This window comes from Astyanax mexicanus, chromosome 1, assembly GCF_023375975.1.
Source record: "Astyanax mexicanus isolate ESR-SI-001 chromosome 1, AstMex3_surface, whole genome shotgun sequence".
Taxonomy (NCBI): domain Eukaryota; kingdom Metazoa; phylum Chordata; class Actinopteri; order Characiformes; family Acestrorhamphidae; genus Astyanax; species Astyanax mexicanus.
Genome location: NC_064408.1, coordinates 57,906,746 through 57,934,648, shown reverse-complemented (window position 1 = coordinate 57,934,648; position 27,903 = coordinate 57,906,746). Strand labels below are relative to the sequence as shown.

General features: G+C 38.1%; 1 protein-coding gene across 1 annotated transcript; it reads right to left on the bottom strand.

Annotated features, from left to right (window-relative positions):
* Positions 1-2,799: 2,799 nt before the first annotated feature.
* On the bottom strand, positions 2,800-5,264 carry cited2 (Cbp/p300-interacting transactivator, with Glu/Asp-rich carboxy-terminal domain, 2). The gene has a single exon (XM_007245450.4). The coding sequence runs from the start codon at positions 4,779-4,781 to the stop codon at positions 4,116-4,118; it is 666 nt and encodes a 221-aa protein (XP_007245512.3). The 5' UTR covers positions 4,782-5,264; the 3' UTR covers positions 2,800-4,115.
* Positions 5,265-27,903: the final 22,639 nt, after the last annotated feature.

Here is a 27,903-nt window from a genome sequence, read left to right as displayed (position 1 = left end):
CAGACTGAACCACTCAGAGAAATCAATGAAACCTCAGCATAAACTGAAAAAACACAGCTGTAAAGGAAAAACTCTCATATTTAAACAATTAAGACTTTAATTAATAAAAGTTATTTAAATTTAAAAACTATCCAGATATATATATATAAGATTCCTTATAGAAATGGGCAATTTAACCAGCCAAAGAACTACACTAAACGTCCATTTTTTGCTGACACTCCTTTTAATAAATGCATTTCTCTAATGTAGACCCATAGCTGACACAGTCCCTGTAGAGAAGAATTGCCAAACAGAATATACATTGCTGGGGCATATAAACATGAACCTGTTGGCTCTATGCCTAATGCCAGCTATTGGCTACAATGTAATAAAGCCCCTTAGAATTGAGCTGTGCAACAGTGGAACTGTGTTAAATCACTTTTAGGATGAGGTGGGGAGTTGGAGATGATGTGGTGTGGTGATTGTCCAACATCCTGATCACACATTTACTTTTGTCACAGAATGCAATCATATCCTCACAGCAACACACCACAACCTGTAGAATGGTGACAGTAAGGAAAATGCACAAAACCCCCACTGCAGACAGCATGAACACAATCTACTTTTGTCTTGCCAGGCTTGTTTGTCAATGTACATCAATACAGTTCAAGAGGACAGACAGATAATACCCATACCCTCTTCTTTCGTCTTGTTAAAAACTTTATGGACGTCCCTGGAATATACAGCTCTGGAAAAAATTAAGAGACCATTAAAGTTTTTTCTGAATCAGTTTCTCTGATTTTGCTATTTATAGGTAAACATTGTTGTTTTATTCTATAAAGTTAAGACAACATTTCTCCCAAATTCCTAATACAAATATTGTCATTTAGAGCATTTATTTGCAGAAAATGAGAAATGGCTGAAATAACAAAAAAGATGCAGAGCTTTCAGACCTCAAATAATGCAAAGAAAACAAGATCACGATCATAAAGTTTTAAATGATAGTTGATGAAATAACCATGGTTTTTGTCACAGTCTTCATGCATATTGGCATGTTCTCCTCCACCACCCTTACACACTGCTTTTGGATAACTTTATGCCACTCCTGGAGCAAAAATTCAGGCAGTTCAGTTTGGTTTGATGGCTTGTGATCATTCATCTTCCTCTTGATTATATTCCAGATGTTTTCAATTAGGTGAAATCAAAGAAACCCATCATTTTAAGTGGTGTCTTATTTGTTCCAGAAGCCATCAACAATATAATTTTCTGCATTAATGCTGCAACACAAAAAAAAAACTTTACTGACACAACCCCATACCATGGTGTACTTTGGCTTTTGGACTTGCTCCTAACAATTTGGATGGTCTTTCTCCTCTTTTTTCCAGCACATGCTGTTTATTCCTTCCTAGAAAAAGAAAAGCTGACTAGTGTGACCACAGTACACATTTCCAATGTGTGATGTCTATCCTAGATGCCTCAGAGACTTAGACCACTTCTGGACCTGGTTAACATAAGCCTTCTGTTATGCTCAGAAAAAGGTGGTATTTGTGAATGTAACTTCATTTTTATTATACTTGATGAAAGTGATCACAAGTAATAATGGTAATGTAGTTCCAACATTCTGTTGTTGAATAATGGTTTTTGATGAGTAAGGGGAGATCACAGGTGGTTAGTTTAGGCCTGTGTCCCTCCCCTTTACACACTAAAATCTTCCTGAATCCTTGAACTCATGATATTATGCAATATTGATATTATGAATATGATATTAGGAAGAAATGTATTTTGTGGATTTGTACCAAATTATGATTATGAAAACATGTTGACATCACATGTTAAAATCACGTCATTAGGTAAAACTAGTTTGGTCTGAAATGAAGGAATGGATTTGTATAAACAAATGTGATGAAGTTGGCCAGACAAACAATAGCTTAGGTTCATACTGTCTGCAATGAAATAGACGTCAAAGTTAATGTAACATTTGTTTTTCCATTTGCATTTTCCATACTGTTCCAACTTATTCTGATTTGTATTTATTGTAGAAAGCCTTCACTTGGCAGTAGAGACAGCTGCTACAATAAAAGCAGAATCATTTCAGAAGAAATACAAATGAGCTGGTGTCCAAGTACATTTGTCCACTTAATGTATTTAAAGGTTGGCTCTTTGAATTGTTATGGTTCAGTCAACCAGACAAAGCATCATGTAAGTATTTTTGGTTCCATGTAGAACCATAGCCTTGTCTGAAAAGAGGTTTATGAGTGTAAACCTGATTACACATACAGTTCCTAAAAGTTTATATTATCTGAAGATTCTTTGAACCGTAAAAAAGGGTTTTTAGACAAAATTTTCTAAAGAACAACCCACTTAATTGTTTAAGGGAACAACACATTTGTTATTCTACGGGTTCTATGCATTACTTTCAGGCACATTTGAAAAGTTAAAATAAATAAAAGCTTCTATATTAGGAAATAGGCATATACAGAGTCTAAAAATACTAGAATTTTGTGTTTTCAAAGCTGTACTCAAGTACAGTATTATTTGTAGGTATTGTCTAATGCCTTTTTTGAGTCATAATTTTGGTAAATTTGATTGACATGCAATGGATGGGAAAGAGGAATGTGCAATCAAACTTCTGTTCTTCTCAAAGATCACAAGGTACCAACTGTTTTTAGAAAAATGAGTTTTAAATAAATGTGCTCAGGTGTCCAAACAATGTGCACATTCCTCTGCACATTAATGATGTAGTATTGTAACCAAATACTACTGATAAAGTACATAAACCCAGTGCCATACACATCTATAAATTAAATGACCTTGACAGTGTTCACTTCAGTAATACATTTCTGCTGCTTTATTCATGTTTGCAAATTAAAATATAATAAATTAACATTTTCTTCTAAAAAATATACAAAAATACTGTCAAACTTTCCTAGAAAGCCTCAACACAGTAGTATTGCCATGTATCGCATACTAGATAAGCACAGTGGTGTATCTATAACTGATGGAGGTGATAATCCCACATGGCCTTCCTTTAAGAACATTCCAGGCTTTGTTTTTAATCTCCACTCACAAAAAGAGCAGAACAGGGCAGTGGATATTCAATACAGCAACATTTTTCTCCACCGTTCCCTTAAGACTTACTGTCCTATATCTTCTTAAATATCTCTCCCTGTTTGATACCATAGTACCAATTTTAGCATGAAGCATAGAACACACCTACACACACACACATCACTCCCACAGTTGATTCTTTTCAGTAAAATTATGGAGGAACAGGTCTCTGAATGATCTTAGCTGATAGATCAGACGATCAGGAAGCTGTAGGGAAGAATGTTAATGGTTCAAAGCTTCCACCCATGGTCTCTCAACAGCATAGATATTGTGTAAATATTATGGCCACTGAAGTTTACAGCACATTGCTGAATGGGGACAATTACACTATATACTGGTCTACAATCATGATACATAACCACCTACATAGTGATGCATCCACACGAGTTTGATCTCACTCAGGTCTTCCGATCAACAGCTTTAAATAACACAGGAAACTGAAGGATTTGACCAGAATGCACAAGTTGGTATCTTGTCTCTGCTACAAATCAAAAGATGCTGAACAAACAGCTCATGGGTTCTAGGCTTCCATTGTCTTCTCCACGTGTCCTGCAGACTCTGTGTCAAAAAAAAAATCATGTGGTGTTCTGCATGACCTATTGGGGGTGTCACTCAGCCAAGGAAAAGTGTTTCAGGCATGCACCCCTTATGCTAAACACACTCATTATCACCAACCATCATCTACAACATGGGCTCGTTCAGAATAGAAAAGAAAAAAGTTCAATCCCCATCTGGCCCCTTCTTGTTGTGGTTGCTGTAGTGGATTTTTCCTTAAAAAAATGTCAAGAAAGAAAAATAACAAAAGAAAACAAAATAAAAGAAAAATGACTATACAAAATAAAATGGAATGTCAAGTTTAAATAAAAGAAAATGTGAAACAAAATAGTGTCCATAAATAAAACAAAAGAGGGAAAAACAATCATAAATCACAGAAGCTCCAGGGTTTCGGTCAGTTATGAGAAATGAAATAAGCAGCTTTATAAAAGCCCCCTCTGCAGTGGTAGTAGTGGTGTGTCAGTGGTGGTATATTAGCAGCTGACTCGGCTGGGCTGCTGTTTGCACACAAAGTCCGTCATGAAGTCGAACTCGTTCTGGCCCAGCCACAGCTCGGGCAGCTCCTTTATCCTGTCCAGTCCCATCTCCACCACCAGCGCCATCAGCACCTCCTCGTCGATCAGGTCCGTGTCGATGACGCTGTGCGCGGCGGGGAGCTGCGGGGGCTCCCTGCCCGCCGCCCCGAGCCTGGCCCCGCCGTCCCGGAACCCGCCCTGCAGCTCGTGCGGGTAGTGGAGGAGGTGCTGCTGGGGTTGGGGCTGGGGCTGCTGCGGGTGGTGGTGCGGGTGGTGCTGGGTGTAGTACTGTGTGTTCAGCTTCTGCAGCTGCATGCTCGCCGCCAGCTGCCCCTGACCGCCGGTGGCCACGAACTGAGAGGCGAAGCGCGCGGGAACCGCCACGCTGCCGCCCGGGTGCCGGAGCCCGTGGCTTCCAGCGCCGCTGCTGTAGTGCATGGGCTCCAGCATGCCGTTACTGTAGCCGTGCTGCTGCTGCTGCGGCTGGAGGGGGCTGGAGAACTGCCCCATGCCCATCCTGCGCTGCTGCTGCTGCTGCTGCGGGTGGGGGTGATGGTGCTGGTGGAGACCGTTCACGGCTTCAGGGAATCGGCCATGGTTCATAGCCATCATGCGGTCGACCATTCCCCCCTGCGGGACGGGGGGGGGGGGGGAGCAGGAGGGGGGAGAACAGCACACGCACGCGGCGGCTCAGGCAAAGCACCCCATGCGTGCACAGCGCGCCGCGTCGACCACAAGCAGCACCAGTAGCAGAACTTTCAGCCTTTCCCAACCAGATCACTTCAGCTGAAGATGCGGTGGAAATCCCTGGAGCTGAGCTGAAGGAGGAGGTCAGAAAATCGCAAAACGCTCCAAAACTCTTCTTTTACTTCCTTTAGTGGCTGAAAAAAAGTATACAAACAACTCCAAAAGACTGGACTCGATCCCTAATCCCAGCTCCCAGTGAAGCCCGCGCTGTGTCCGCTCCTCAAAAACACCGAAACACACTAAAACACACTGAAGCAGCTCACTACAGCACACTGCTCCGAGCGCTCGCTCTCACACTCAGAAACACACACCTTCAGAGAGGGGGCGGGGCCACGCGGATTCCAGTAACGCCCCCTCGCGCTGGGATTGGTCAGTGGGTTCGGGCTATTCCTGCGCTGCGACTGGCCTCCTCCACTCTGACTCACACTCACGACTCTGAGGAACACCAACCAGCTCTGCAGAACACGAAACACTCAGCCAATCCCAGCGCACCGGAGGCGTGGCCTGTCGGAATAGAGGCGGGAAAGAAAAGCAACATAGGAGAAACCGAAGTCTGGATTCACAAAACATGCAGTGGAGGTAGAGGAGCAGTGTCCTCTCAGAGCTGAACATTACCTCACTGCAGCTATTTCTGTTCAACAGTCACAAACACCCCGGTCACGTCTCACTGTGTAGCACACAGGTCCTGCACTTCCCTCACAGCCTCAGAACAACAGCTAATGATAAAACAGTCAACTGCTCCAAGGGATTTGTTGTCGTTGTCTTTAAATGGTTGTCTGTTACAGCTGGCTTAAAATAACTGCCTGGAGGAGTCAGTTTTAGAGAGTAAACAAGGAGGATTAGCCTGCTCAACAACATTTAATTAAACTGCAGTTTCCTTCACCCACATCCCATGCTTAATGCTCTTTCACATCCAGAGTGACTTATTTTTGGACATAAAAACATGCCATTTTTTAGAATAGTGGAACGGTCACGCCAAGTCTGGCAGCATTTTTCACCTCTGTGTTCTGTAAACAGGGCTTCTTCCACTCATTCTGTTTCTCTGTTCTCTGTCTGCTTTCTGTTCTCTTTAATTCCTCACTGGTGCTCACTAGTATGAGGAGCTTAAGTTTGTGGCTCTTTATGAAACATGAACAGATTAGAATAAATCTAGACGTAAATACTGGTGCATCTCAAAAATTTTTAATATAATTTAAAAGTTACTTTATTTCAGTAATTCAGTTCAAAATGTAAAACCCATATATCATATAGATGTATTTAACAGAGTGATCTATTTTAAGCCAGAGTCTGGAGAAAGAGTGGAGAGGCACACATTCCAAGCTGCTTGAGGTCTAGTGTGAAGTTTCCACAATCATTTTTGGGGGGTAAAAGTGTCAAACTATATTATAGAATTATAGTAATCGAAATACCAACAAATACCAAGCCACCTAATTAATTCATATATTGGCAGATATATCTAAATATTCATAGTAATTGTAACAAATCAGTAGAAGCACATTGCATGTGTTTCTGTTCAGGCATGCACGCTGACACTGTGTTGCTTCAGTTATTCCGAGGTGAAGGACAATAGCATTCCAAATTTGTTTAATGCCGGAGCTGTTCGAATCAGTCACACTAGGGAATCTAACTAATGAGCCTCACACCCACTAAAGCCTTATGTTAGAAACCTATTGCACATTTTGGTGTCATAACCAATCAGTTCAAGAGTTCGGTGTGCCTCTTGTCTACATGGAAAACAACCTGCTGTACCAAAGTCCAACTGGGCCGTACAATCTTTAGTTTGTTGGGGATATTTCCTTTCCCTGCATTATCTCTTGATTCCTGTTGATTCTAAAAAAGTACACTAAACTCAAATAGACACGCGATAGTTTTGTTTATAGCATATTAATATGTGAAATGCACCAAAACATTACCTTTTGGAGGCACAATGATTGTAATAAATCAAATAAGTTTTTTTTCTGCCTGTGCAACAGGGGTAACAGTAATAAAGAAACCTGTAAATAGATTTTTAGACGAAGAAATATGCAGGATTCCATTTTTTTATATTTCATGTTTACCATCTTTACTAAACCAGTTATACAATTTAGTGTATAAAATGTATATATAAACTTGTTATTGCAATAACAAGGCATCACTTAAAACATGAAAAAATGCAAGATGAGCAAATGAACATATTTAATCAGAGCCAGTACTTTATTTAACAAGTAAGATCACTTCTTATTTTTGAAGGATTTTGTATGGGTAACAAAATAGAATATAAGAATTAGAAACTGGCAATGTCAGCTGTATAAACAATCTTTGCTGAGGCCTCCTTCGCAAGCTTTACAAACACTGCTTCTTATAGTGGGAAACGCAATTGCTTGTTGTTTTGGTCACAATTCTGTTACGTGTCTGTGTGTAAAACTCAAGCTTCAGTCAGCTAAGATCCCGAATAGTCAATAATAAGCCAGCCCCGCTGGTGCACCGACCTCAATCAGAGGCTAAGCAGCGGCTTGAAAGCAAAAGTGCAGGGGCAAAGGGGAACAAAGCACAGTGGTAGCACATGGATCTCCCATGTGTAGCTTATCACAGAGCTGCTCCCACCCACCCCTCTGTTTATCCTCTGCGCTTCCTGAAAGGTGCAGGGGGAAGGTGTTTTATGTTTATCTAGTGTAGACTGCAATAAATCACTCATGACTATTGAACTGCCTAGTCCCCAAAGCCCGGCCCAATCAGATGTGTTAATGTTATTGCGTAAAGTAAACATGTGTATTGCAAAGAGTGATCTGATGTATTATTATATCCAATATTTCAATACATTTGCATTTCATGCATAATCTGAGTAAGTACCAAAATAAACAAACATAAAATAGTACCACATACATATTTAAACAATATTTAAAGTAGAGGTGTGTGAATGTGAAAAATCTCTACTTGATGCTAAACTTCTTCACCCATTTCTATTACAAACATGCCTTTTTATGAGTCTTTATGGATCAAATAAGGTTTCTCTATGTCATTACTGTAAGAACCAATTGAAGCCTCTGTAATTTAAAGCCTCTGCAAAAATTTTAAATAGTACTATTTAAAGAGTATATATGTGTGTATTTTATGATCTGTTTGTATTTTTTAGTCTGCTTAGTTTTTTAATATTGTTTTTGACCGGTCACTCTGTACTCTCCTGAACTCAACAACCATCCCCTTATTTTTTCCACATCCTGGAACAGGTTAAGACCCACCACAGTTGTGTCATCAAGGAACTTGCAGACAGCAGAGTGAACAGCACTTGCTTCAGTCGCTGAGATCCTTATTTTTACTTTTTTAACCTTAAATTTAAGAACTGCCTGTTCAGATGCTGCCTAAAATATTCCACCCTTTACTTGGTGCTACTCTCACCAGATATACTTCACTTCATTTGTCAGTGGTTTTATTGTTATGGCTGCTTGATTTTTATTGATCTCTGTTTTTAAAAGGACTTCATTTCCTTCACATTTTTCTTCAGCCGTCCCAGATCTGTTGTATGTTAGCAGAGTCATCCGGCTAATTTCTTCCCACTTTCAGAGGTTCAGCATGTCAGGAAAGAATGTGAAGCATGTATCTTTGATGAATCTCATGGCTGAGCATCGAGTTCAACCCACTTGTCTTTCATGGAGCGCACACTCTGTGAGCTTGGTGGCGAGATAACAGAGAGCTCTCTCCATGTAAGGAGACACCTGCTTTTCCAAACAGATTCAGAGAAAAAAACGTCAGCCTTCATTATGCTGTGGATAAACATGTCCATTTCAGCAGCGTTATTGGAGGGAATAAAGGCTGATGTGAGTCATCTCTTGTCAGCTTTAATTGAACAGTGAGCTGGAGTGAAAGCCAGAGCTCTTATGTTCTCTATGTGAAAGAGGGTTTATTTACAGAATGCTACCTGAGGGTTTTGTTTATATTCAGATTTCATTTAATGTGTTTGCTTAAGGTTACATTTCTCTCCATAGTGTGAACAATGATTTAGCACACTTTTTGATGAATCGCTGTGTTCATAATTTTCATAAGCCATTTTTGAAAGGATTGCCATCAGGTACTGCTGAGGGATGTATTAGTTATGTCAGCTTTATTAAAAACATTTACCTTACTCTTATTCTCCCTAGTCACACGCATTATTTAGGTATACAATTCCAGACTGTGGCCCATCTGTTGTCATGCATTATTTGTGAGCCACCCTCTGTTCAGTTCATCTGACCACATGACTGCCGTTCACTAGATATTATTTGAGTGATGAATGATTCTCATGTCAGTGAAGTGATATGTATTCATTTTTACGCAAAACTATACTGAAAAAGACATTATCTGCACATATTAGTGCACACTTTTTGTTTGATTTTACACAAAAACAGAAAAAGGAAAACAGCTAACCATGAAGATGACACAAGAGACATGCTGCACCCTTCTAACATCAAATGGAATTGTAGATAACAGGCAAACACAGTTAGGGCCAGAAGTATTTCTAAACATCTTTATTTGAGCATACAAATGGCATGGCAAAGTTTTGCTTACAATAACTCCTTTGAAATGTTCTTTTTCTTGCTGACAAAAAAAAAGGCTTAGCTATAAAATTCCTACAGCGATGCTTTAAAATCTAGTAGAAAGCCTCCATTGAACAGTTTAGACAGTTACCCAAACAAAAATAGGATAAACTCTTTTTATACCCTTGATTTTGGAAGAAATAATAAATTAGCTGGTCACCATACTTTTGTCCATAGAGCATACATGAAAAATGTGGTGTACAGGTTTTAAATTATGTTTTCTGAACATTGTAACACAGTAATGGCAAAGGCCAAGGAAATTAATGCAGATCAGACCCAAACTAAACCAACATTCTGTCTCATGTTCAGTGTTGTTCATGTTCATACTGATTTTCACTAAATCAAACTGCTGGATTAGAGGAGCAGCATGTATGTGAGGCAGTAGGACTGTCCTGTGAAGATTTCCTCACAGTAGCCTGTTAGTCATGTGTATGAAACAGTCTAACAAAGCTTTTTGGTGGCACTAAACTGGAACATCACATAGTAAAATTGCAGTGCGAAGTTCATGTTTTTTTTCTTCTTCACATACATACATGTGATAATGATAGAATGATAACCAAACTTACACTTTTAAAGCTGACTCTGCTTTGGTTTTCATTATTTTTGCTCAGCTTTTGTGTTTCAGTTAGTTGTGAGTAACCTTGAAGGATACAGTACATCAGTTGCACACTCCGATTGTTCTGAACATCGACTGGACTTTGAAACAGTCTTCTGTGATGAAGCAGCCAAGACATCCAGCTCACCTAGGATTTGGTACATGGCTATTATGTAGTGACAGCTTAATTGTAATTAATTGTAATCAATTCAATACAATAGATAGCACGTGCATAATAGATATTGGTTAGGATACCATTGATACCACTGCTGCTGAATAAAACAGTTGCAACCGCTGTATAAACAACTGTGGTATCTTCATAACATTACTTTATCAGCTAGCCACATGATTTATATGTTGATTTCTATATTTATGCTGTGTCCATACTTATCCGCCTGCCATGTATTCAGACATTAAATAGAGGCATGATTGAACAATGTTGCAGCTTGATTACAGTGAGCTTTACAGATCACAAGGTATATGCACATTTTTCATCAAGGGTTTCCACTGCACACACACGGCTCCAAAACAAAGGCTGGAAGGTCATTGGGATGCACTGCAGCAAGAGTGTGTGCATGTGACTTCCATGCTCCTGCCTGCCTGGCCGCTGTGGGAGGCAAGGCTGCAGTCTGGCTCCTTTATTCGCTCCCTTGCGCCAAAACAGGATGTTTACAGATTCGGGAGCCAACTTCCGACAGAGTCGCCATAAATCAGTTCATTTACCCTTTAAAACTGCTTGATCAGAGAGGAAGTAGGGATGAGACACAGAAAAGTGACAGAGAATGAAGAAAGTGCTGCGTTGAATCAGCAATTACACCGTTTATCTAGAATTATATTTATTTATGATGTGCTGGTCTATTATCTTTAAGTATTTAAAGAACATGCTGGGATGTAAATGTATGTGTGTTTATTTTGAAAAAAGATTTTAATTCAAGTCACCATGTTCTCCTCAGACTACATATATTTAGTCTACATATATATATATATATATATATATATATATATATATATATATATATATATATATATATATATATATATATATATATAAATTCTTCATTGCTGTGAGGATTTGATTACATTCAGCCACAAGAGCATTAGTGAGGTCAGGTGGATGTGGATCATGTGTTGTGGATCATGAACACCACTATCAACCATCCCAAAAGGATTGGCAGGAGCTCTATCACTCCAGAGAGTCCATTTTAATTGTATCATTTATCTAGGAATACATTTATTTATGATGTGCTGGGCTATCATCTTTATATTTCAAAGTATTTCAAAGCACATTAAGGATTGTAAATGTATGTGTGTTTATCATAAAAGAAGATATTCTATAAGTCACCATTTTCTCCTCAGACTGCATATATATTTTATTAGTTTGTTTAACTGTGTTACATTGGTAGTCATTAAAAGCACAGCAAAACATATGGCATACAGAAAAGATTTCAAAGATTTTGTCAGATTCAGCTACTTCTATGACTGCCCCTACTGTACCACTTTACAATGCTGGGTTCACAGGGTTGAACCCAGGGGTTCAAGCAAGCAGTGCTGAATTGCTAGCTTGCTAGACAAATAATCCACAATAGCTGTAAGCAATAAATACACAAAACTTGGTCATGTGGTACTAAAGCATCCAAGAAGTCAGTTCCCTCAATAATGCTTTCATTGTTTTTTCGTGAACAACGTTTTGTTCACGTTTTGTTCAGGTCAGTACAGTGGATAATGTGAAACACAAATATAGACCAAATACACAAAGAAATAATCATAATTATGCTGAGCTCAGATTCAGTATAGGAAAAAGAAAAAACACAGAAACAAATATATTGTTGAAGTTTTTTTGATAAGAAGAAGCCTGTTACAAATGATTTCTTAATTGGTTGATAATATCTGACCATATATAATAGTTTTAGCTGAAGCTCCCTGAAGTCTAGTGCATATTCGTTCATGAATAGCAATTCACAGAGTATTGGAAATATAGAATCTGTGCTGTGGACGGGAAAGCCGGAGTGAAGAGTTATTGTTAAGGAGAAAAATAAAGTGAGATTCTGATATCAACATCTAGTACATCTTATAGAACACAGGATACTTTAGAACAGAGCAGTATGCAGTGTTGTGCCGACTGTACTGTTGCTACATAAATGACAGTTTGGACTGTCAGCACATTTCAGTGCTTTATAGGAGTGGTATAAGCTCTGTGAAAGAACTTAAAATAAATCAACAGATGAGGGAGATTCCTTGAAGAGAAAAAATATTGTCCCAGATTCTGTCCCAGTTTAGGGTAGTATTCAGCTACAACTCTCTTTCCCATACTGTGGAGACTTGAGTTCTTTCAGGAACCTGAAAGATCAAGCATTTATATAGACATGTAGCGACTCCTCTACTGACCGATAAGTACTTGGCCAGAGGGTGAGCAGGTTAGGGAGCATTTAGGGGGATTTTACAAGCAAGAAATACTGATCGAACTTGTAAGTAAAATGAATATGTCTGTTCTGGGACACTACGCATACCATTATCATCAAAAAGATCCTTTAAATGCCAAATTCCCTTGGAGCTCCATACCAGATTCCATAAAGTTTATCCACCAAGCATAAATGCAGGATTACGCCACAAATGTGAGGATGTTGTAAAGTGAGATGCTTTTTTATTTAATTGTATTGTTCAGATAAATGATTTTATGTTATTCCTGGGCTCTATGAAATCTTATTTGCAATTTAGACCATTCAGCTCACCTTTAAAAGAATAATCAATAATGTATTTAACAGGATAATACTATAACATGTATACTTAATAAAACACTGACATTATAACTGTAACACACAACCTTTGTTCTTGTGTCTGTGTCTCGCTCTCATGCCTTTGTTCATTGTTGTCCAGCATGTGCTCCCAGGTCCTCATGTAATTGTTTATGTTTAGTCTCACCCTGACTGTTTCCATGTTTCTCCTTTGTTGCCCCGCCCTCCTTGTTCGTTTTGTGTTTGTCATATGAGTAGTTATAAGTAGTCCCTGTGTTTGTTTTTTTCATATTTGTGTCTTGTGCACATATAATAACTTTAATTATGTTTATATGTTAGTTTGACCTAGTTTATTATCTCCTGCATATATTAACTCCACTAAAATTAGCTGTCTGTCTAACAATTAATTAGGTCATGATTTTTTTTAAATTTACCAGACTTACCAGAAAAACTACAAAGAACTTTGTAAGTTTGTAGTGTCAGTTGATCTGACAAGCACAACAGTGCAAAATCATATGATCAATGATAGTGTTATTACCTAGCAAGAGACTGAGCTCAGCAACAACTCAGTCACTGTATGTAATGATAAGAAGGGTCCTGTAGTCTCTCTCTTTCTGCCAAGGCTGTCAATTACTACATTCATTAATCTAAACCCGCCTTCAGAAACTTTAACATTTTAAAATGTTTTTTGGGGGAAATTAAAAAATGTGGCAATGTTAGCACAGGATTTAGACACTGGAGCAATTAGAACCAATGCTGGGGCAATTTCACTTTTGTAGCAGTTCATTTAAGTCAGGTGAGAATGCTGGTAACAACCAAATAAGCACAGAAATAGCCCCTGTGTTGGTCACGCTTGGCTGTGGTGTTCATTAAAAATAAGAACATAATTATATGAACCCACAAAGTCTATACAAAATGAACCACATAAGAACTGTCACACAGCGTATTTTCTTTGCTGCCTAGAGCAGACTAATTTCTGTTGATGTTTTAAAACTTGTAAGCCCTTCACATTATCTCATTGCTAACACTAATTAGAAATAATACCCTAAGGTATAAATTCTTCATTGCTGTGAGGATTTGATTATATTCAGCCACAGGAGCATTAGTGATGTCAGGTCCTGATGTTGAATGATTAGTTGTGGATCATGAACACCACTATTAACCATCCCAAAAGTATTGGAAGAAGCTCCATCACTCCAGAGAGTCCATTCTAGGGGCATTATATCCTTTTAGGCACTGGACACAGTGATATTAGGCTCATGTACATCTGCTCCAGAGGATCCCATTCTGTTAGCAAGGCTTACCAATACAGATGTCTGTGTGTGCAGCTGAATGTCTGTGTCAGCTAAAGGATGCATGTTAAGATTCCAATCTCCCCTTTGTAGCCAAAATTATAGAAAAATATTGTATTTAAGCAGCTGTGCTCCTATCTACAGAACAATAGCATCTGTATTTAGACAAACCAAAGCACTGAAACAGCTTTACTAAGACTAACTTAGTAACTAAGAATTTACTTTCTGCACTCAATTAGGGCAGCACTGCCATCCTTGTACTGCTAGATCTTAGTGCTGCCTTCAACACCATAGATCACAATATTTTGCTTGGTAGGTTAGAAAATCTTATAGGAATTAAAGGATCTGCCCTCACCTGGTTCAGATCTTATCTGAGAGATCGTTTCCAGTGTGTTTATTTAAATAATGAATGCTCTTATCAGTCTAGAATCAAATATGGTGTCCCACAGGGGTCAATACTGGATCCACTACTCTTGACACTTTCACTGTTATGCCGGTGACCGATTAGGACCTATGTCTAAACCCAATAACAGACTATATTAGTGAAATTAAAAACTGGATGACGCACAACTGCATTCTTCGATTTATGAAAATATATGATTTATGAAATATAGCAAAACTCCACAGGAAATTTGGCAGTGTTAAATCAACACTGTTAGTGTTAAATTAACACAGAGAGTCTAAAGTTTAACACTAATAAGTGTTGATTTAACACTAACAGTGTTGATTTAACACTGCCAAATTTCCTGTGTACTCTCTCTGGAAGATGCTGAGAAGCTAGTGCATGCATTCATAACCTCAAGATTCTTTTATAAAGCTTCCCAATTTGGAAAAAAACTTCCTATTTATATACTTGTCTCAGACACACTCTTAGTCTTTAAATCTAGACTCAGATAATTTCTCTTTACATTACATTACATGCAGACATTTGGCAGATTATTTTGTCCAAAGTGACTTACAATAGAGATGTTCAATAGAGTAATAGAAGTTTAAGGTAAAAAGCATCTTTAGACAGGGCCTAAAGGAGGTCAAAGGGAAATAATTGGATAGAGGAGTAAAAGTGGGGAAGAAGGAAATGAGGTTAGAAGTTGTTAGAGGTGTTAGAAGAGTAGGTTATCTTTTAAGAGCTCTGTCTTCAGGAGTTTCGTAAAAATAGCAAGGGACGCTCCTGATCTTTACACAAGCTTTTGGATCATTTTTATAATGGTTTTATAATGGTCCTCTTTAGCCTGCAGCCATACTATAACTTTCCTTTACTTTCTCAGATTACAGGAATATATTCATTATTGTTGTTGTCCCTCTAACTATTTCTCTTACAGGTCACACACCAAACATAAATCTGTCCTAATACATATATTCTCCCCCCATGTCCTGAGCTGCTGCCTCGAGGTGTCCATCCCTGGTTCCAGTTCCTGTGCTCTTGTTTCAGGCCTGTCCTACTCCTCAGCAGAGTTTTACAGAACTATTCTAATCCCCTTTTCTTTCCTCCCTCTCTGTTCTCTCTTTCACATGTGTAAATTTTTCTCATTCACAACTGTAGCCAGGTGGTGAATTGAGAATACACCTTTAAAATGTGTGTCTGTAACTTTAAGAAACACAATCAGAAGTGTTGTCACCCTGAGAGAGGAAAGGGAGGAGCTAAGAGCATGGTAGAGAAGGAGGCTCAAGCTGCAGTGAATGGTGGTGCTCCATTTTAGGATCCATCCAGAGCCATCCTAATGAAATAAGAGGTAAAAATCAGGAAATACTGAACAATATAAGGTTTAGTTGGCCTATAACAGTAGTAGATGCCTATATTGCCTTTCTAAACATGTATTTTGAATGAATCACAACCAGATGCAGGCAGATGGCATTGTTTCTGTGGGGTAGTGTGCTCCTCGTGGTCAAGCCTTGTATTTTTCTGGGTTACAGAAGCTGTTTGTCCAAGTTCTCTTGATGAAATGCTCAAATCTTGTTGAGTAAAGCTGAGTAAATCGAGGTGAGCTTAAAAACAAATATAAAAAGAGCTCTGTTAATGGTATTAAAGTGGTATTAATGTTATTTATCTATTTTCTGTAATTAGGGACACTACCAAATACTGTACTGTGTTCTAAGTTAGGGTTTTACAGTGTATTCATTTTATTTTTATTGTTTTATATTTCAATTTAATCAGAATAAAATACCCGAAAAAAAAAAAAAAACATATTTTGTCATTTGGTGTGCGTCCTTTCCCCGGTGACACAACCATTCTAATATTCGTTTTTCTTTATTTCCTTTTTCCGTTTTCTCTATATATGTATTAAGATGCCATGTTACTAATGTTGCCCAGCCTGGCTCTCCACTGCCCGCTGTGATGCATTTCTTTTCTACAACTCTGATTAACATTAACCCTGAGCATGTGTCAATCACCTACTCATATTCATAACTCAGAACCTGTTTCTACATTAGCTATAGCTCTCCATTATCTCTTTAACATTAACACTGAGCATGTATGTGCCCATCACCTACTTACACTCATAATTCATTACCTGTTTCTCTATCAGCTATACCTTCACATTGTCTCTCTGTACATTTGTTTGTGTTCTGTTATTTGTTTGTACTGTCCAGGTCAATCAGTGGGGGACGGGTTCCTCCTACTGACTCTTGGCTTGTTTGTGTGAGGGAGTTTTTCCCTGCCACTGTTGGCATGACTGTGGTGCTGCTCATAAGAAGCTTGTACCTGTTTTTTTTTGTAAAGCTGCATTTGTGACAAAATTTGGTGTACAAATGCACTATATAAGTAAAACTGCATTGAAGGTAGCTAAAGTGACTCTGAAGTGTCAGTGCTAATGACAAAAAATGCTGAGAGTTTCAACAGTCTGGAGGCTGTTGAAGCAAATCCTGTATAAAACACAGCTGTCATGAATTCTCACCAACTGAATACTGGTTGCGATGCTGTCTGGTGCACGTTTGCTTAGTACGGCTAAATGATTGTTGGATTCCACTGTCCTGGCGAGGACTCTCTCGTGCTTGATTTCACACTCCCATAACAGAACTGCAGGGTCAACACTGAAATTCCACTGAGCTGAACAATTTGTATTGCACTGGAGAAGGTGAGCCATAATGTTCTACATATTAAACAAGTCTTACAACAAAATATGACCATGAGTGGTGTCAACAATAAAAAATATATATATATAAATAATAAAATCTTTGTAAACTTAAGTTACAATAAAATATATGCCAAATAAGCACCTAAAAAAGCAATGAAAGTATGAGTGTGCATGTTTTTGTAAATATGAATTTACAGTATATCACCAAAGTGAGTACTCCCCTTACATTTTTTGTAAATATTTTATTAGACCTTTTAATGGGACAACACTGAAGATATGACACTTTACTACAATGTGATTTAGTCAGTGTACATCTTGTATAACAGTGTAAAATTACTGTGCCCTGAAAATATCTCAACACACAGTTATTGTGTTGGTAAACTGCCATGTCACCCAATTCCTGAATGTAGGGGATCTTGCTCTGTTTTAGAGAATGTCACAGAATTCAACTAACCAGTGCTGGAAGCACTTATACAGCCCCAGACCATGGGTGCTACCAACACCACCACTACTACCATCGTTTCTAATCTGAATACAGAATCAGATATGTTGAGCATTAAACAGATATTTAGATCTGGATCAAGTTAATCTGGTTTTAACCAGCATTCTGTTCAATTAAATATTTGCTTCAAAGTTGTAGCACCTCTTATCCGCTCACTCACGGTGTCACAGTTAACCCCAGTTATAGGGTTACTTGTAAAGTGAGCACTTATTTTACTCGTAACTCATAAATGGCTGTTGCTGGAAACAGAGTTAAAGTTTTCAACTGTAGCAAAGGTGTGTTATGCATAATATATATATATATATATATATATATATATATATATATATATATATATATATATATATATATATATATTTTTTTTTTTTTTATAAAATAAACAAGTAAGTAAATAAAGTAAGTATTTTCACTCCCTTATCTTTTTTAAAGACTTCTATTTGTTTTTAACTATCAAACCTGATAATTAAATGGCTCTTTTATTTACTCAAAATGTAAAGATTGCTGTAGTATTTTTGCTTTGTTACTGAATAACTGTACTAAAAAGGTCACTTAGTCACATATGTAGGAATTATTGTTAAGACCACCCTACCTAGGCATGTACTAATTCTCTTAATTAATCATGGGTGTGTTTTTGGGCGTAAAATAAAATACAACAATCAGCATGTCACTTGCCATTTCCTTTAAGATCCAGGTTTACTCTTACTCTTTGGTGGATTGCTATTTCAGGGGCGCAGCTACCTGAACATATCCAGTGCTTCTTTGCAGAGAAAACTGACCTGCTCATTTGAATTAGCAAACACTAATAAACGTAACATGACAGTGACTTATATTTTGGGTCAATGTAGATTTTTTTTTTTATTCTGTATTCTGTTTATTGTTGATGTAAATGTTTGCATAGCTGCCAACAGGGCACATGCTATGTGTTTGTGCACTGCTGTGTGTCCACATGTGCATAAAAAGTGGTTGTTGACAATTCATTGCCAAGATAGCAATGAACGTCTGGCTGTTGACGCCTGTCTAGGTTGTTTTTTAGTCATCTGTGTTTTCTGATGCCAAGATAGCAATACACCAGACATTTATTGATTCCCACCAGTGTTGCTATATTTACAAACACTGTTGCTATTGAAACAACACAGACAGAAGGCATGGAAATAGATTGCACACAGAGTGAAAGACAATAATGATAGGACCCTTAGTGTCTGTATCTTACTTCTTATCTATATCTTAACATTGATTTGCTTTTATCACTAATAATTATAATTCATTAATCATCATCTACTGAAAGTTTATTAAGATGCTAAGGTGTGCCTCTGTGTGTGCATGTGTGTGTGTGTCAATATTCTCTAATATGAGCTAATGAGATTATCTGATAATTACCTTCTTCCCACACTTTATAAATACACAGTTTACTTGTCATGTTCAAAGGAGAAATATAGTTTTCAGGATATTTAGCTAAATATTGCATAGAGTCCAAGTTATTTAAATTCTGCAGCCACTAAAAAAGCAAAGGACATGTCAACCTGGCTGTTTTAAAGTTTGCTGTTCCTGTCAAAAGCAGGAGAAAAACTGTGCTCCTCACGGTGTTGTCATTTTTTCTTTTCAATGCTTCTGAAAGCGCTCATTGTGAATAGCAGACTGTCCCTTGAGTCTCTTCTTCTTGTAACAAAAATATGTAGTTTTATATTCTCTCACTTCCTCACTTGAGTACAGACACTAACAACAAAAAGATATATTGTTGCATTCTAACAGTGTCTGACCCACATGAATATACATCTTTTTACGCCTCAAACCAAAGCGACTGGGGAATGAATGGGTGCCTCCAGAGTCAAGGACAGACATAAATGACAAGAACTCTCACTGTCAAAAAAAAAATAATTTTTACATTTACAAATTACAATGCAAACTGACTGAATTGTTCCTGTTATGACAGTGGTAAAAAAAGAGAAAGAGATTGGGGGCCTTATTTTATCACACAGCTGGATTTAGGGCGCATCAGTGTGTCTTTGGTATTGTGAGGGTGCAAACATACCCCTTGCACAAAAGGCGTGTAGTAATTCTCCTAATTTTCTTAACATTACATAAACCAGTAAATCAGTGTGTCACTTGCCATTCCCTTTAAGAGCCAGATGCGCTCTGACTTTGGCGCATATTATAGCAGTGTGGTGCTTTGCGTGTTTCAGCATACGATATTGACCTGTGGTTCGCCAGCAGCTCATTTAAGGAAATAGTAATGTTTCTTTATTCTTTATTCTGTTTATTATTAAGGTAAAAGTCGAGCTTACGCTCTGCAGCCTGTAAGTGTGTGTGTGTGTATGTGTTGAGCAAGCATGGTTGCAGGGCGCACCTACACTGCAAAAAACTAAATCTTAGCAAGTGAAATTATTTAATTTCAAGGCAATAAATCTTATTTTGTTCTCTGATTAATAATATTAATAAGCATTGTTTTGTGTAAGATTGCTTTACTAATTTTGGGGAAAAAACTCAGTCTTATTTAGAATTTTCACCTAATTTTAAGTAATTTAAACTCAAAATAAGTATAAAAAGTCAAGTTATTTTGATTTTTCTGTACAAATGTAACCCCCAAAATAAGGAATCTTGGCTTGATTTAAGCCTTACTTTACTCATTTTGAGACTTTGTATTTCTTTTATTTTAAGAAATCTTCCTCAGAAAAATTTGCTCACCCCATTGGCAGATTCTTTGCTTCATTTAAGCATTTGCATCTCAATTTACATATATTTTGTCTAGTTTTGCCAATAGTTTTTTTTGCAGTGTATAGGATTGGACGATTGACTATTGTCTAAGTTCATTTCAGTCGGTGGAGCACCTGTGTTTTCTGCCATCAAGATAGTAACACACCAGAAGTATACCTGAACACACATCACTTCCAGACCACCACGACCATCAGTGTAGATTTATTATATTTTTTGCATTGGCGCAAGGCATGAAAAAAGACTGATGACAGGGTGTAAGGTAGCAGCGAGCACTGTTAGCATTTGAATAAAAAAACAAAACTTGTATAAAGAATACAGATAAGAGTGCTAAGAGTCTTACAGTGGTGAAAGGAAAAAGATCTGCCCCCAATCCTCAATTTACGATGTGAACAGCACATCTGATAATCAGGCTGTGACTGTAGAAGGGATGATTTAAAACTTCAGAGCTGAGCTACTGTATTTATCTGTGTTTTTATTATACATTTGAATATTATTGTTAAGTAAACAATTGCACCAGTGCAATCATGTTGTAACTTAGGTCATTGGACTGCGATAAGCTTGAATCGAATACCTTACATTAACATTTGGTGCAATCAGTTGTAACATTTCAAGCTGTTATCATTAGCTGGTTGTGTTTAACTTCTTTTGCTTGGTTCCTTTTACTATACTTTTAAGGTTGCTTTTCAGTAAAAACTAAATGCAAGGCAGTTCAAACTGACAGAGTTTTTTTATTTATGCCACTGGATAAAAAATCAGCAACCACTGGTGGTTCAGCAGTGTTTAAGAGGTTAAAGGGTTAAGCATGCCAAAACATTTCCCTTAAACTACTGAAAGCACCCTGACAAATAAACATTGAGTCAATTTGAATTTGGTTTAAAAGAGCAACATTCTGACAGTCACCAAGCAACCGAAATTAATACCCTGCCCAACACCCTGAAATTGACAGTTTACTGCCTGCTTCCATGAAAATAATTGCCAGCCTGAAGCTATTAAATTAAGCAGCTTGGTGCTTGAACTGAGCTGTCTAAATAACGACTTAATTTCCATTATTTGCTTACTCTGTGCAGGTTAGTGGTCTTGTCTTTTCAGGTCAGGCTATACTACAGACCAGCACAATGGAGTCACAGTGAAATAATGATTGAGGATGACTTGCAGAACATCTTTAATTAAAAACAAAAAATATAAACCACATAATACTTAAAATACCATGAACCCAAACTGTATTGCATTTATAACCTTATTATTATTAATGATCATATAGACCACTGCAATCATGTGTCATTTTATAGGATGAACTGGATGTGTTACAGCAGTAAAACATAAAAACATGTTGAACCAAGCTTTAGACGCTTGTAGCTTTACTGGTGTGAGACGAGTGTTATTAGTGTGTTTATTCAGAGTTGGCTGTTCTATGCACTCCTCTTTTGTTATGAGCACTAATCATACTGGTCAACCACAGACCTGGTAATACTGACAGACCAGTGACACCATCTAACTAAAATCAGATGACATCCTATACTGTCTGTTTAATCCCCAGTGTCTCTGGATTATACAGCGGTTCAGTAATGTGGGTTACAGTGCGGGGGTTAGTTTATCTTATGAACATTCTGATTACGTTTATTATGCACTGAAATAAATGAGAAGTTTGGTGTTTCTGGCTCGTTGTTTTAGTACATTAAGTTATGTTAAGCTTTTTTCCTTTATAATAGGTTTCAGTAAGAAGAAAACCTATGTTGAGCATTTTAGACTCTTCCCTTCCTGGTGCTTTGACCAACACATCCAAGCTCATCACATCCTGCCTCCAATTAACTCTTAGAAAAGTCATAGAGCCTAGCTCTGTGGTTCTGGAGTTACTCTGTCCTGCTTGTTTTACTGTTTTCCTGCTGTAACACACCCAGCTCACCTCAGTAAAGGCCTGTTAGTTGATTAGTTGGATGAGCTGTGCTGTAATATAAACCAGTGACTGTATATAATCACTAAACCAGCAGCTAAAGCTCACTTTCTCTTCTTATCTGTCTTTACAAGCTTTAACACAGTCTACACTGCTCAACATCACCATATTGAAAAGTAGTTTTCCCCTTATTGAATACTGTAACAATCCTCTGTGAAGAGGGATAAAAATTCAAAACATGACACAAACAGAGTTACACAGCCGGTGTCACATCTCTGCCGACTTGCTCGCATTCTCTGCTGGTGTGCTGTGAAGTCAATTTACTGCATTGTAGCATTAGCTAAAAGATAGCATTATTCTTTTTACGACTTAAACGATCTCGTAATTCAGATCCAGTGATATTTAGTGGGTAAATGTACACAGAACTAAACATATTTATTTACCACAGAATATGACAGAGGCAAGTTTTTGAAAACCCTATTCAGCCCATTAGACGTGGAACACCAAATATGGGCATAAACAACATGGCACAGACTACAAAATGACAATATGACTGCAGTGGTCTATAAGAATTTTTTTAAAGTATTTTTAAAGCCCGCTCCTGTCGACAAATGATGGTAGTCTACCAACTACAGCCTTTTCCAGATTCTGTATATGCCAGACTAAAACTGCAGATTGCAAATTGCATCTTCCCCAGCCCCTGCAGTGTAGCTGAAATGTCTTTAGAGATTTTGACCTTATATATAGTTGTTCAGTGAAAGACGTCCTCAGAAGGCTTCTGGTCAACTGATTGACCTATGCAGTCAAGAGCTTTCCACTTTAAGTCTCTGAATTACAGTTACAGCTATAGTAGTATGACCTGAGCCTTTGTCCTGTTTCAAGGTGAAGTGTATCCGTTGTGTTCTAAAGCTTTTGATTCAGGGTAAGCAGTAAGGATGCTCCTACTTCTTCTATACGCTTCATAACTAATTCAACATAATCCAGTTTTCTTTGCAACCAAAGATTTTTATTGATGCGACATACACTAAAAATATCCTTCGCCTTTATACATTTAGCTTCTTCAGTGTTTTCATCTAACAAAGAAATTCAGTATTACAGCAGGTATGGTGTCCTTTGTTTTACAGTTGAGAGAATCCATTTACAGCAAAGGGTGTTTTCTCCTCCTCTCTATGTCTCAAAGTGAAAACGGCCCAATTGTGCCCAAAGTGTCAACATTTTGTGTGGCCACCATTACCTTTCCACAATGCCTCAACTCTCTTGGGCATGGAGTTCACTAGAGCTTCACAGGTTGCCACTGGAATCCTTTTTTTACTCCTCCATAAAATCATCATAGGACTGGTGGATATTAGAGACCTTGCAATCCTCCACCTTCTGTTTGAGAATGCCCCACAAATGCTCAATAGATTTTAGGTCTGGAGACATGCCTGGCCAGCTCATGACCTTTAGCTCCATCTAAAAAGCAGTTGTCATCTTGGAGATGTGTTTAGGGTTGTTATTTTGTTGGAAAACTGCTATGCAGCCCAGTTCCTAGAGGAAAGGGAACATACTATACTTTATAATGTCACAGTAAATGTTGGAATTTGGTACTTATAAATCACTTATAAATCCCCAGACTATGATGTTACCACCAACATGCTTGACTGTAAACAAAGCACAGTTGCCTAGGTACTTCTCAGCTCTGGTTCAGCTCTGTCTCTGTGTGGTGAGGAGTCTAAATGCCTGGTGGAAGAAGTTATTGCAGAGTCTAGTAGTGGAGGCTCGGATGCTCCTGTATCTTCTGCCGGACAGCATCAGAGCGAAGAGTCCATGGGAGGGATGGGCCAGCCATGTACAGCGTGTGGTGTAGATGTTGGTGATGGAGGGTAGAGAATGTTGCAGTTCCCAAACCAGACGGTAATGCAGGTGCTCAGGATCCTTTCTTCAGTCCCTCTGTAGAACATGGTGAGGATGGGAGGTGGAAGATGTGCTTTCCTCAGTCTCCGCAGGAAGCAGAGACGCTACTGGGCTTTCCTTGTTTGCTTTCATCAAATTGTTTGCAGGTTTTCTTGTGCATCAGAAGAGGTTTCCTTTTAGTACAGTGTCATGCAGACAGAGTTGATGCAGTGTGTGGTGTATGGTCTGAGCACTGCAGGCTGATGTCCAACTTCTTCAATCTCTTCTGAAGTGCTTGCGGCACTCGTGTCTATTTTTAAAGCAAACACTTAACGTGTGAACTCAACTTCTTTGGTCAACCATGGCGAGGCCTGTTCTGAGTGGAACCTGTTATGTAAAATAGCTGTATAACCGTAGCCATCATTTTTAATGTGTTAGGAAATTTCATATTGCGTATGCCATCTTTATAGAGAGCAACAATTATGTTTCTCACATCTTCAGAGTTCTTTTGCCTTGAAGTGGATTTTTTACCCAAAACACCAAATTTAACAGTCTTGCTCCCCATTAACACCTAAAACCTTATAACACTAATAACTCACCATGACATTTGGCCATTTTCATTTAGAGGTATACTCACTTTTGTTGAGAGTGGTTTAGACATTACTGGCTGTGTGTTGCGTTATTTTGAGGGCACAGTACATTTTGCTGTTATCCGTGCTGCACACTGACTGATTGTAAGGTGTTGTACTGAGTTTTGTGAGATACTGTAGAATGTTAATTCAATCACTTCTGATAACATGACCTTACCCTTTTACCCCCCTACCTCTGATAACATTCCTCCACTGTCTCCCCTTTACCCCTTCCCATCACTCTATAGTTTAGTAGTATTTTAAAACCTAAATGGTTTTAGGTTGGTCTGCTGACCAACTAACCTTGAGTCAGTATGATTTTCTGTCTGCATTCTGAAAATCCAGCCTCCTAACTCCTGAAACCGACTGACTGAACTCTAGAATATTGTTTCTATGCGTCAAGAAACACACTCCTTTTTAGAGCACTTTTTGGAACTTTTGCAGTGTGAAACCAACCAAAACATATATAAAAAAAGTAGGGGTGTCACGATTCTCTAAATCCTCGATTCGATTTCATTTTCGATTTGAGGGTCACGATTCGATTCGATTCTCGATTTTCTTGTTTTTTTTTCTTATTATTTTATGCCTCATAAAATTTAAATAATATATTTATTATTATTATTATTATAAATATTATTATTATTATTTATTAAGATATATATGGTAATGCCATCTAGTGACTTTTTTTGGTAGCAACAGTGTGCACTATTAAAACAAGCAGTTTATCAGAGCTGTGTGTGGATGGCTGGTGAAACTGCTCATTACATGAAGCTGCAGTTCTTCATCCAACCACTAGCAGCAGCAGCACAAGCCCCGCTCTCTTCACTCAGTCACTACTACAGTACAGCCCAGCCACGGGCTACAGAGCTCAGCCAGTCCGTTTTTACTGTTTCTGTAAACAAATAAAGGTTTTAACCCCACTAACCGGATAATACAGCTCACTACAGTTCATCTTTCAGCCCAAGCAGCTAACAGCAGCAGGTTAGAACAGCCGACACGGAGTCACTGCTCGGATTACATTATAAACAGGTCAGTTAGCGCGCTGCTAACCTCAGGATGTTTATAACTACGGAGTTTAGTGGACACACCACGGCCGCCAGGTAAGTCTTTTAAAGGCTACTGAAGACTATTAAAGGCTATTAGAGGTTATTGAAAGCATTATTGGGGGGCAGAAATCAGTACAGGCTGGTTAGATAAGTGATGTGGTGAAACTGTGACTAGCGCTGTCACAGTGATGTTTATTAACGTCATTAAAACAGATTTTGTCAGGTATTGTCTTATATTTACACATAACTTATATCTCTCCTGAAAAGCTTTTATTTTAGTCAGAAACACGCTTGTGTTTACTTTATCTGAGAGAAAGATGTTTTTTTAATTCAATGGAAAGCAACAGGTGTAGTCAATTATAAGTTTAAGATTTTTAATCCACCTCACTGTGATCTATAGTCAGTGTTCTCAAGTCACACTGACACACGCATTTCAGCGAGTTCACACGCTCTCACCTGCGCGCACCCACCCCTCCGTTAGATACAGATACAAAACCTGCGCGCCCAACCCCCGCCCCCCCTCCCCCGTTGGACAGATAAAAAACAGTGATCACACTCCCGCCGACACTCAAAACTTGAGAGCCCTGTCTATATTTCTATAAATCCGTTTTCAGTTTCTCCTCCGTGGTTGAAAGGCAGCTGTCTCTCACACAGCAGAACTGAGGGCGGGGCTGCGCTCATGCAGTGGCTCTCTATTTAAATGAATAGGATGCGCTGTGTTGGTGCCGCGCCATTTGCGTAGCGCGCTGCGCTATTTGTGTAGCGCGCGCGGGAGGGATCGTCGATCCTCTTTTTGACTTCGATACTCGAGACCGTGACCTCATTTCGATTCGATTTCGATAAAATATCGAGATCGTGACACCCCTAAAAAAAAGTAAGAAGTGGTGTGAACTGGAGTTGGTCTGGAACAAAGTTGTAAGAGCAATTTCTCATTTTGAATTCCTACATACAGAAATAAACTTCAACTGCACCTCAAGTTGTGCAGCCTACTTAATACTTCCAAATGATGACTAACACGATACACAATATGTGTACATTTCAGTAAATACGACAGAAATTGATCAACTTAGATAAAAAATAAGGTTGTTACACAAAAAGTAATTGTTACACAAAAGGACATTTTTCTTTTGACTTGTGGCATCAGTGTTTTGAAAAATGGCCATGTCCCCCCGACTCTCATTCACCATCAGTGTGTAGTCTTTCCCACCAGCTAGCATTGTAGCACACCATTCTGGAAACAGTTAATTACATTTTATTTTACAGAAGATGCATTGTAATATAACAGTCAAATCCTGGCAAACCTTTTTTAACAGTGTGCCACTCAATGTTTTTTTAGTATGAGGGCTCACTTCATTACATCTTTTTTGTGAAAAGCTCTGCAAATTCTTCCGACTTAGAGGAAGTTCAGACAATTTAACAGTTTCCACTGATTTTACTAGAGCTTGTGTGTGACTCACTGCTGACCCACTTATGGTGTAAGGAAATTCTATCAGGCAGACATGATAGCCAGCATGGTACAAAGCTATTGTTGTGGAAAGAAAGTATAGTTTCTTTTCAATAACTTTAACAGCATGCTTTTTAAGGATATATATATATATATATATATATATATATATATATATATATATATATATATATATATATATATATATATATATATGGAGGGAAAATGGAGGGAATTGTTACCTCCTGTTGTGCTATACCTAACACACTTCAAGATCTACTTCATCTAGTACTTCAGAAATTTCGGAAACTTTGCAAAGAGCTTGGTTTTTAAAGGTGCTCTGATTTGGTCTGGCATTGCTGTTATGAATAAGTTATACAACGGGCCCAATAGATATATATATATATATATATATATATTTTATTCTACTGTAAATAACATGTGATCTTGGAGTAGATTATGAGAGCCACAATTTTATTAATGAAAACACATGACCTCAAGAGCTTTTATTCAAAAGTTATTACAAAATAAAGAATAAATAAATAAATGCTTCTGTCAAAAAGTAGTTGAGTTGTTGTTATGCAATGGTAACAATTTGCAAGCCTACCTTAGCACAATAGTCTACAACATGCATTTGGTTTATATTTCAGGATATTCTCTTTC